General features: G+C 49.3%; 1 protein-coding gene across 1 annotated transcript; it reads right to left on the bottom strand.

Annotated features, from left to right (window-relative positions):
• Positions 1-265: 265 nt before the first annotated feature.
• On the bottom strand, positions 266-4,147 carry MYC (MYC proto-oncogene, bHLH transcription factor). Its single transcript, XM_064154281.1, has 3 exons — positions 4,045-4,147; positions 2,452-3,136; positions 266-1,415 (listed from the first exon to the last, which is right to left on the bottom strand). Exons 2-3 carry the CDS (start codon positions 3,119-3,121, stop codon positions 853-855), a joined length of 1,233 nt encoding a protein of 410 aa, XP_064010351.1. The 5' UTR covers positions 3,122-3,136; positions 4,045-4,147; the 3' UTR covers positions 266-852.
• Between the last annotated feature and the right edge of the window lie 6,358 nt (positions 4,148-10,505).

Raw genomic sequence — 10,505 nt, 5'->3', positions numbered from 1 at the left:
AAGTGCTACTACTACCTTCATAGAGTCACTACTGACAACACTACATGAACCAACAAAATGCGTTCAATGACTTTATCCACTTGAATTGATAGAAAAGCAGGAAGAGAAAACCCAGCTCTCTACTAAACAACCAAACTATCATTTTCTCACCTCACTCCCTTTTGACTTCTGTCAAGGTCATTGCCACAATGACAAGGAGAGGGAAGTCATGGAAACAAGAATCTACTGATAACAGCAGGAGACAAAGCAAAGTCTTTACACAAGATTTAGCTAATTATATTTTGGGCAAATATTTATTTATCTAAAAACAAAATAAAAATATTTCAAAAGAAAAAAATGTATTTAAATAAAAAACAAAACTGTGAAATGTTATGGCACAGAAGTTCAAGACAAGTACAAATCCAGTTGCCACAACTGTTGTGTATTAATGTTGCACGTTTTTTTTTCTATAAAGGCTTTATTAAAGGTATTTACATGGCAATAAGATGTGTAAATATATACAGCGATCTGGGGACAACTTTTTTGTTTCTTTTTTTTGGATTCTCGTATGAAAAAAATGCCTTAAATACAAAATTTTTAAAGAAAAAAAAGTTGTAAAGTTCATCCCCAACCATGAAGAATGTCCCATCATCCCTTATGCCCAAAGTATCAATTATGAGGCAGTTTTGAGGTTCTGGCCAAACCCTCGAGAGATTCAGCCAAGGTTGTGTAGTCTCAAGTTAAATCGCACAGCATGCAGTTGCAATAGTTCCATACTCAGTGGACTGGTGTAGTTCATGAGTGATATTAGAAACATTAATATTTTATGGTTTCAGTCTAGTTTGGGTTATTCTAAGCAATGTCCAAGAGCTCCTATGCACAAGAGTTCCTTAGCTGCTCAAGTTTGTGTTTCAACTGTTCTCTCCTCTCCCTCAACTGTTCTTTCTCTGAGATCAGTCTGTGCTCGTCTCTCTGGATTGAGAGAACGTACTCCGTTGCTTTTTTCAGGATGACAACCTTGGGCGCCTTTTCGTTGTTGGCCACCTCAGGTATCTGATCACGCAAGGCAAAGAAACTCAGCTTCAGCTCGTTTCTCCTCTGGCGCTCCAAGACGTTGTGAGTTCGCCTCTTGTCGTTCTCTTCTGAATCTGATGTGCGGGGACTTGAGCATTTTCGATTGTTGCTGATCTGTTTGAGAACTCTGCCACTGTCCAACTTTAGCCTTTTTGCAGCTGGGTATTCAACCTTGGTAGAGGGAGGAGCGGCATAATTGTGCTGATGGATGTTGACATGACACCGTTTGAGAACCAGCGGGCTGTGGTGGGGCTTACTGTGCTCTTCTGATGTGTCTGTGCTGGACTCTGTGCTGGATTCAGATTCATTTGCTTCGGCTAATGTAACGACATCAATTTCCTCATCCTCCTCTTGTTCTTCTTCTGCAAGTCGGAAAGAAAGGCTCATAAACTAATCTGTGTAAATACTCTCCAGACCACTGTATGAGAGAAGGTTGCTCTAAACTGGAGTGAGGAACCCATTGACAAACCCTTCTTACACCCATTTGACACTGTTGGGACTCCACTCCCTGGAAACCATTCCTTTAAGGAAGCAGCACTTCTTATACAATAGGACACAAGGACCCTGCTCCAAAGCCTGACTCCCTGATTTCAAAAGTTGCAAAGATCTTGCGCAATTCTGAGGAGCACATGAAAGATAGCAGCAAAGTTTAACCTCGGTTGTCAGCAGTACAGCGCAATAAAGCTCCCAGACTCAAGCTGCCCTTAATTAAGGATTTAGAAGGCTTTGGCCACGCCTCAAAAGAAAGCTTACTTAACACACATGTGTATTCAGAGACGTTTTCTGAATCTTTCTTGGTCTAATTTGTGGGAAACCCAAAGGGGAGAGAAAAAAAAAAAAAAAAAGGGGGTGGGGGGGGAAATGGAGGGAAGGTGGGGGGAAGCGGAAGGAGAAAAATGTAGGGCTTTGAGCAGAAACTCTCAATCCACATTTATGAGGACGCAGAACACATTGTCAAATGCCTACGGAAGCATTTCTAAAACTTTCCCAGCCCCATTCACACCTCCGTAGTCACTTTCACTAGCACCTCCCTGAGTGCACATTCTCCCCGCGGCTCTCCGCGTAGAGAGTTAACTCCTTCCCGGCACACGGGTGGCACCGGCAGCAGCCTTCACCGAGACACTACGCTGCGGAGCGGCTGACCCCGTTATGAAACTTTCTCCCTCCTCCTCCTGTCTCTTTTGCTCCCTCCACCCGTGGAGAGAAAACTTATCTGGGTTTCCAGAAAATAAACTCATCGGGAGCCTCTCCGTGCCTCGCTAACGTGGCATTTAAAAGAGCCCATGCCGCGAAGGGGGGGTGAGGAGGGAGGCGGGTTGCCCCTGCTCCCTTAGTGGCACCCCTAGGTGCACTTGGCACTCCCCCGCGCCGTCCTCACCACGCGAAGGCCCCACTCACCCGAGTCGCTGCTGGTGGTGGGCGGTGTGTCGTCGCCCAGCAGGGACGCGGGGCTGGAGCTGGGCGCCCCGGTTCGCGGGGCCCGCTCGCTGAGCGGGTAGGGAAAGACCACCGAGGGGTCGATGCAGTCGGCGGCGGCGGCGCTCAGGTCGTGCAGGTAGAGGCCAGTCGAAGCTGCAGGGGAGACGACGAGGCCGGGCGGCGGCGGCCCGGGGCGGGCAGCCGGCCCCCCTTCTCGGCGGGCTGCCTGGTAGGAGGCCAGCTTCTCGGACACCACCTTCTCCAACTTGGCGGCGGCGGAGAAGCCACTCCACATGCAGTCCTGGATGATGATGGACTTGACGAAGGACTCGTCGTCAGGGTCGCATATGAAGCTCTGGTTGACCATGTCCCCCCCGAGGAGCTCGGTCACTATCTCCAGCTGGTCGGCCGTGGAGGGGAAACAGGAGGTGGCCAGGCTGGAGCGGCGGCTGGGGGAGAGGGGCGGTGTGGGCAGCAATTCAAACTTCTTCCAGATGTCCTCGGACGGGGCGGGGGGTTGCAGCTCGCTGCCCCTTTGCTGCGCCGCTAGGTAGAAGTTCTCCTCCTCCTCCTCGAAGTAGAAGTACGGCTGGACCGAATCGTAGTCATAGTCGTAGTTCTTGCTGGGGAAGCCGGCGCTGAGCGGCATCGCGGCGGCTGGTGCCTGTGGGTGGGAGGGGGAAAAGGGGGGCGCCCGGGTGAGCCGCGCTTCGTCGCGGGGGGGATCAGCTCCCCCGGGCCTCGGTGGGGCCACCGCCCCCCCTCCCCCCCCGGCGCGCAGCGCTCCCTCCCGGCTCCCCATGCCCTGCCGGAGGGGAAACGCGCAGTCGCGTTTCGTAACTAAAAAAATACTACGATTAAAAAAAAGAGGCACTACCTCTCCTCCACCTCCTTCCAAGCTGGTCAGGATAACCGGGCAGCACGACCTCATCTACCAAGGAGACAGCTGCTGGCTCCCAGACCACCCTGCCGGCGGCCCCCGGCTTCCCCAGAGGGGCTCCCGCAGGTCATCCGCCCTACGACGCTAGGCTCCTCGTCTACCGCCCCTCTGCAGAGGGGTCGCCGTACTCACATGGGGCAGCGCTCCGGCCGCTACTGAGCCCCTACCCTCCCGGAGTCGCACCGCCATCCCCGTCCCGGGAGCCGGGCGGGAACGGGCGGCGAAAGCCCGACAGCTTTCAGGCGACACCTAAACTACTCCCAAACACCCTCCTGGGCGTGCTGGCAAGGCAGTGGCAAGGACCTTGGCAAACTTTGCCAAATCTTGTCATATATACACGTAGATATGCATATAACCAACATATGAATCAATTATAACCTGCCCGCACATATGCTGGTGAAGCAAATGCCTCCTCCCCTCCCCACAAAGAAAAACATTAAAATCCGAGGGCAAGGAAAAAAATACAGAAACCGCGGGTGCTCCGGCGGATGAGAGCGTCCCTCGGGATAGAACCGTCGGTATCCACATCCACAGAGCGCAGCCCCGCCGGCAGCCCGGGTGTCACCAGCCCTTGTCAGTCCAAACCGTGAGGGATTATCGAGTGATGGGAAAAGCAGAGCCCCGCAACTCACCGGCTTCTCCAACGCGCCAGCTGCGAGACGTAGCGAAGCAATTATTGCGGACGGTGTAGAGTATGACAAAAGAAGGGGAAAAATGTATATAACAAAAAAAAAAAAAAAAAAAAAAAAAACCACCGCCAGAAAGGACAAAAAAAAAAAAAAAAAAAAAAAAAAAGCAGCAGCCAAAACGCCAGGAGAATGTAGATCGCTTCCACCACGGTTTAAAAAGCCCACACGGAGCAGCAGAGAGAAGCCGCCTATCCCGGCGTGCAGCAGATTGTAGGGTCCAAGGCGGCTCGGCGCGCTCTGTCCGGTACAATAGAAGTTTAGTTGCGTTCCTCCTTTAAAGCGCCGGCGAGAGGCGGGCGGGAGGTGCTGCGGGGGCGGGGGCACACCGCGGGGCGTCGGGGCGCGCTCCCGCCGGGCGCGCCGCCGCTCCTTTGCCCGCCCCCGGCCGCCGGCGCAGGACCCTCGTTCCCGCCGCGGGGAAAGCGCGCCGCGAGGGGGCGGCCGCGCGGCTTCGCGCTGCGCCCGCAGCCCCGCCCCTCCCTTCCCGCCCCGCCCTTCTCTTCCCGCCCCGCCCAGCGCCCGGTGCGGGGCGCTCCAGCATAGCGCTGCTGGGCCGGGGGCGTGCCCCGCAGCGCGGGGCGGCGGTTCTGTTTGTTTTACTCTGCTTTTTTTTCCTCCCGGCGTTTTACTACGAGCCGCGCAAGCAGAGGTCGGAAGTAAACATAGTAAAAAAAATATACTAGTAAGGATTAAAAGGCAGCACCTCGCGGTTCCCCTGCTCCCGCTGGCCTTCCCACGCAGAGAGCGCGATGCCCCCCGATGGCGGCGGCAGGAGAAGGGGCTTCAGCCTCTCCTATGTATCTCCGCCCCTCCCCAAAGAGGCGACGCGCACCGAGGGCAAGCTAGCCCCGCAGGGGGGAGCGTGTGGCGGGGAGGCAGCGAGACAGCTGACTCGCTGCACAAAGGGGCGTGTGTGGCTCGGGCACCCCCTGCCTCAGTCGCCGCTTGATTATCCCGCCTCTGCCGCCTCCTGCAGAGGGATTAAACAAGGAAAGACGGATGGGGGGAGGAGGGGTCGGGTTGAGGCAGCCACTCGCCCTTTGACGGTCCCCGAATGATGCCCCTGGCGGGCGCAGCTCACACCTCCGGTTGGCCCACGGCCCTCCGGGGCTAACGCCGGACTGCGCCCCGCGCATCCTAACACGGCCCCGCTTCTACCGCGTTGGGCTCATCACCCGCAGGAGGTAAAGGGACACTTCGAAATGCCCCCACAACGCTTACAAGCGCCTATCTCCTGCCCCACCGAGGGGATTTTTTAGTGTGTATGTGTCTTTATTTATTCCCCCTCCTTCCACCAGCTTCCACCAAGCCCTGAAAGGTGACGACGAGCTCTGTCTCACCCCGCCAGGCGAGAGGACACTCCACACCCCCTGCGAGCCGCCTGCCGACTCTGGGGGCGGCCCCCGTTTCCCAAGGCCGCCGCCGTTACCATGGGGCCATCGCGCCCTCTCCCGGCCGGTCCGTGCCCGCAGGAGCAGTGCACAGCCCCCCACTCCACACACCTGCGTCTGCCCAGACCCCGCTGCGTGGATGAGCCTGCCCCTCTATCCGTAAAAAAGAATAACAAGCCATCTCCAGCCCTAAATAGCGCCCACCTCCCATACCCCCTCTCCCCCGTTCTCCTTTTGTGTCTACCATTTCTGCTGAACAGCGTTTCAAGATTCACACTCTCTGCAAGCATCGAACTCTTTGCAGAGCAGAGGACTGCAAGCAAAACTTGAACCGTTTTCTTATGTCACGAGTCCTGGTGTAAAGGATGAGCATCTTTACGCAGAAAGCATGACGATACAGTCAGGATGTAGATGCTTCATTGACTGACATTTCCAGAATTGAGTTTACCCTTGCTCAGAGCCAGCTTAAAATACATCATGCTATTTTTCAAAGCACCGCCTGTCTATAATAGACCTTGTTGCTGTGAATGGAAGGAGCATGAGTAAAAGCAGGCTCGAACTCAGACAGAAAGGTGCAAGATCCAAATTAGTCTATTTACATCAAATGTAAAATGTGGAGTGGGCACTTTTATCTATTTGAGAACAGCATCGGTATAGACAGATACACAATAAATGTCCTCAAAGTTGTGAAAGCCTTTGAAGTTCAGACAGAGCTGGTCAGAGTAGAAGTATTTGAAATTACCTTAATACAGATAGGGTTGAAAATCATATTGCCATTCAAGGCTGCAATATAGTCATAGAGCAATTAACTGGTAGTATCACAGACTTGAAGTGAGGAATAAGTAGTATGAACACATGGACTCTTAAAATATCCTGTGTTCGTATGAGTGGAAAAACAGGAAAGCAAGATTGGAAGAAATGTGCTGTTGAAACAATACAGCCTTCAGAGGAAATAGTCTTTAAAATATTCTATAGGATTTCTTCACACAGACTGTAAATTCACTTTTTCTTGGGGAGCCAACTCTGAGGTGCAGCAGCACAGCTCTTACGTGGCAGTTTCAGTGTGGATAAGAAAGATATTTTACTCTGATTTCTTATGCCCAGATCCAGCTATAAAAGAACACAGGCGAGGTGCAAAATCAGTAAGTATAGATCTGCAGTAAAAAGGCAATTTTGACAAAATAGCTGTAATATGGGAAGAATAAATACACAAGTATAACATTAAGGAGACAGCAGAGTCAACTTGATTGTTTTGACACAGAAGGTTTAGTGATGAATAGGAAATGGGTGTGTGTGTGCGGAGGGGTAAGGGGAGGGGGGGTGGTGGTGGAGGAAGCTGAGCCAGGTGCCTGGGTGGAATTTATGTGTGATGGCAGAACGGGGACCTGTGAGAAGCAGAAACGAAAGCAAAATGTGAGACAGAATAGAGCTGGTGGAAAAAGCCCTCACACTTCTGTGTGTCTGGAAACCCCTGAGACAGTTCATAGTGTTATGCATGTCTATGCCACCTACTGCATGTTTTATTTTCAGGAGACAACCGCAATACCTCTTCCAGTGGATGTACAACAGTTGAAGGGTCATTATGAACTTGTAGCCACCTTCAGAAGTTTCTGCTGAAATTTTCTCATGACTTCCTCACAGCTTTGCAAGTTACTGGTCTTCCACTACGGTAAAGTACTAACTAGATATTAATCAGTCATGGAAAGTCCTACCTCCTTGTATGAGGGATTTACCCAAATAAATGTGGTCCTTGTACTCAGAGACTCTAAAATAGGCTTGGTACACCTATATGCATCTAATTGCACCTGTGCAGGGAGTGATGTCTCTACAGCTGCCCCAGTCACCCAAAGGCCCCCAGTTCAAAAAGTAGACCCATACTACAGGGGCAAGAAGAATTGTATTTTCCTTCTTACAGCAAACCCCAGAAATGAAATGTGTTGCCTTTTCATCTCTTTCAGCGACTGTAATTTCTTTAACAATAGGAGGTGAGATGTGTGTAGGCAGAAGCTGACAATGTTTCTGCAAGCTGCACAGCATCGACTAAATTAATAACATCTTCCTACTCCCATTTTCCAGACTCAGAAGGACTCATATGCTGCACTAACAAGTACTTTTTCAATCTGCTTTCCCAGCATGAAGGAGAAATGCAGCCATTTGGGGCAGCCTCTGTCCTTCTCTGTGTGCCATGGTGAAAAGCAGGGACTGAAACACACCTCCTGTGGAAAACACAGAGGAACTGACACCACTGGGCTTTCCATCATCTTTAGCCTAGCATGGCAGCCCCAGCCGTGGGCTACAGGTCTTTACAATGACAGTAAAGTGTGCAGAAGACAGCAGCAGGTTTTGTGGATGATATGCCATCAGTAAATAAATAAATGTGATAAATGTCAATTGATGTGATGATTGCAACAACATGCTAAAATAAAATAAAATTTAACAGTAGTGCTAGTTTTAAACCAGAGGTAGTGCAGATCAGATACTAAACTGTAATCTGCTGTTGGCAGCCAGGTCTGTGCGTCCTCGCCCTGTAGACGTCCACGTTCAAGACAGTGATGTCATGTGGTCAGTGAAAGTGGCATCCAGTATAATTGATTTACTTTACTCTTCCACATGCTCTCGGTCATGTGGCCAAGAGTGCTTGCAGCAAACATGGTAGCATCTTCCTCTGAACCATGCTTCTCATAATTTGCCATCCTAGGATCCTCACTATAGAAAAGAGCATTTCTTTCCAAAAAGAAAAGGGAAAGACAAGAAAGTATGACGTTGATACTAAATTACTCCCCCAGAACAGCAGTGAATCCCATGTCCTTCACAGAAATCCACCAAAATCCCAGAAGAGTAAATTGTGTCACCAAGAGAATTAAGACAGAGCCTGAACTGTTCTAGCTTCAGGTGAAAATATACCAGTCTTCAGCCCAAACTGAAGGAAATCTGAAATGGAACACAAACCCTATGAGGAGAGGCTGAGGGAGCTGGGGGTGTGCAGCCTGGAGAAGAGGAGGCTCAGGGGTGACCTCATTGCTGTCTACAACTACCTGAAGGGAGGCTGTAGCCAGGTGGGGGTTGGTCTCTTCGCCCAGGCAATCAGCAACAGAACGAGGGGGGACAGTCTCAAGTTGTGCTGAGGGAAGTATAGGCTGGATGTTAGGAGGAAGTTCTTCCCAGAGAGAGTGATTGGCACTGGAATGGGCTGCCCAGGGAAGTGGTGGAGTCACCGTCCCTGGAGGTGTTCAAGAGAAGACTGGATAAGGCACTTAGTGCCATGGTCTAGTTGATTGGACAGAGTTGGATGCTAGGTTGGACTGGATGATCTTGGAGGTCTCTTCCAACCTGGTTGATTCTATGATTCTATGATCCTGCCCAGGATCCAGAGTTAAGACTTAATTTTTTCTTCCCCCACATTGTTCAAACCAAACATTTTAGACATTATTTTTTGATCTGTCAGTCCATATGAAATAAATTCTTCAGCAAAACAAAAATGTAAGCAGTTATTAAAGGTGTTCTGGTGTTAAACATAAATTATCACATCTATTTCTCCTGCCTTGTCATGTTCTGTGACTTTAAAATCGAGGAGGACATCAGGACCAAAAGACAGGAAAATATCTTCATTGTAATGTAACTAACTTTTTTTTTTTTTTTTAATATAGAAAATAAAATCTTTTTCACCAACTTTGGTCTTTTCATAGCCTTGTTTGTTTGTTTGTTTGTTTGTTTCGGGGTCAAATTGTTTGCAGAGAATTTCACTTTGCAGTTCTTTCAAACCATCAGCTACTCGGGTATCATATCTTTGTTTTCAAGCAGCACAGCTATTGATCAGTTCCTCCGTGATTGTATAGAATAAAACTATTCAGATGCATACACAACTGTTTTTAAATCTCAAAAGCAGACAAGTAATGCCAGCTTGTTTTATTGTTTAAATACACTACCTGCAAACGAATCTAAGTCCCACTGCAGCAAGTCCAAAATTGTGAGTAGAGTTTGAATCAGCCCTTCCTACACAAATTAGCACCTTTCGATGTGGGAGGGACCTAGCTAACACAGGTAGCTTTGGCATTCCTTGATAGGAGAGTTTTGTCCAGCTGTGGATTAAGGCTGTTTTACAGGAAGTCTGCACTGATTTAAGTGGGTGATAAACGAGAAGATCTTCAAGGCTCTTGTGAAAGATAAACAGTTATTTTTGAAAGTCACAGTAATTTACATTTCTTTTCAAAAGGAAAAATAAGAGCTGGTTTAGAACAATCAGCCTCTAAAGAGGCATTCCCATGGTCTCCACATTCTCTGCATTTTATGCTGCAATTATCAGATTGTCAAGACGTCCCGTCTCTGCTTGGTGAGGTTCTCTTTAAAGTATCACGGCTATTTGCAACTCCTTAATGATCCTCTCAGGTACCAACACTTTCTTTAATTTTAAAAGGCTTGATCTTTAAGAGCTAAAATTGGATCAGGGACTTTCGCATTGCATTGCTCCAGCCCTTCAACGTCAGCAGAGTGAGTTTCTGAATGACATTCCCCATTCTGTGCTCTGCACAAAATGAGGTTCGCATGTGAAGCAGCGGGAATGAGCTTTTGTACCTATCCTCACTTGCGGAGCCGCTTCTATGTTGCACCTGGAAGTGCAGAGAGTCTCCCTCTCTGCTCAGTGTGATCTGCAGGGCATCTGTGCACCCAGTTCCATAGCACCATTGCATCTTGAAAGGAGGGAAGTAATGGAGGTTATTAGGCGAGTTTCTTATTAGTGTTCAAGAAAAAGAAACAACCCCTTCTGCTGCAAATTCCTTGCAGATTCGGTATGAAAACAGAGGAATTCAGAACACAGTACAGTTCTTATGGAACATCCTGTGGAGATTCAGCTTCAGAAATATCTGAGCATGTCAGATATTATCTGGAGGAAGGGATACATCACCTGACAGCAAGGCTGGAAACTATTGAAACTATTGCCAGCTAGGCCATTATTTTAATTACCTCTTGTCCCTTCAAGAATTAATATCCAACAATCTTGTCCCATATAGATAC

Source organism: Pogoniulus pusillus, chromosome 14 (genome assembly GCF_015220805.1).
Source record: "Pogoniulus pusillus isolate bPogPus1 chromosome 14, bPogPus1.pri, whole genome shotgun sequence".
Classification (NCBI taxonomy): Eukaryota; Metazoa; Chordata; class Aves; order Piciformes; family Lybiidae; genus Pogoniulus; species Pogoniulus pusillus.
Note: the sequence above shows the minus strand (reverse complement) of the source record. Positions and strands in the feature narration are given on the sequence as shown.

Bases quoted from the DNA above. Each gene is read 5' to 3' on its own strand.
- MYC (XM_064154281.1), bottom strand. From the start codon at position 3,121: ATGCCGCTCAGCGCCGGCTTCCCCAGCAAGAACTACGACTATGACTAC. The intron at 1,416-2,451 runs GTGAGTGGGGCC...TCCGACTTGCAG, and splicing joins CACCACCAGCAGCGACTCGG to AAGAAGAACAAGAGGAGGAT.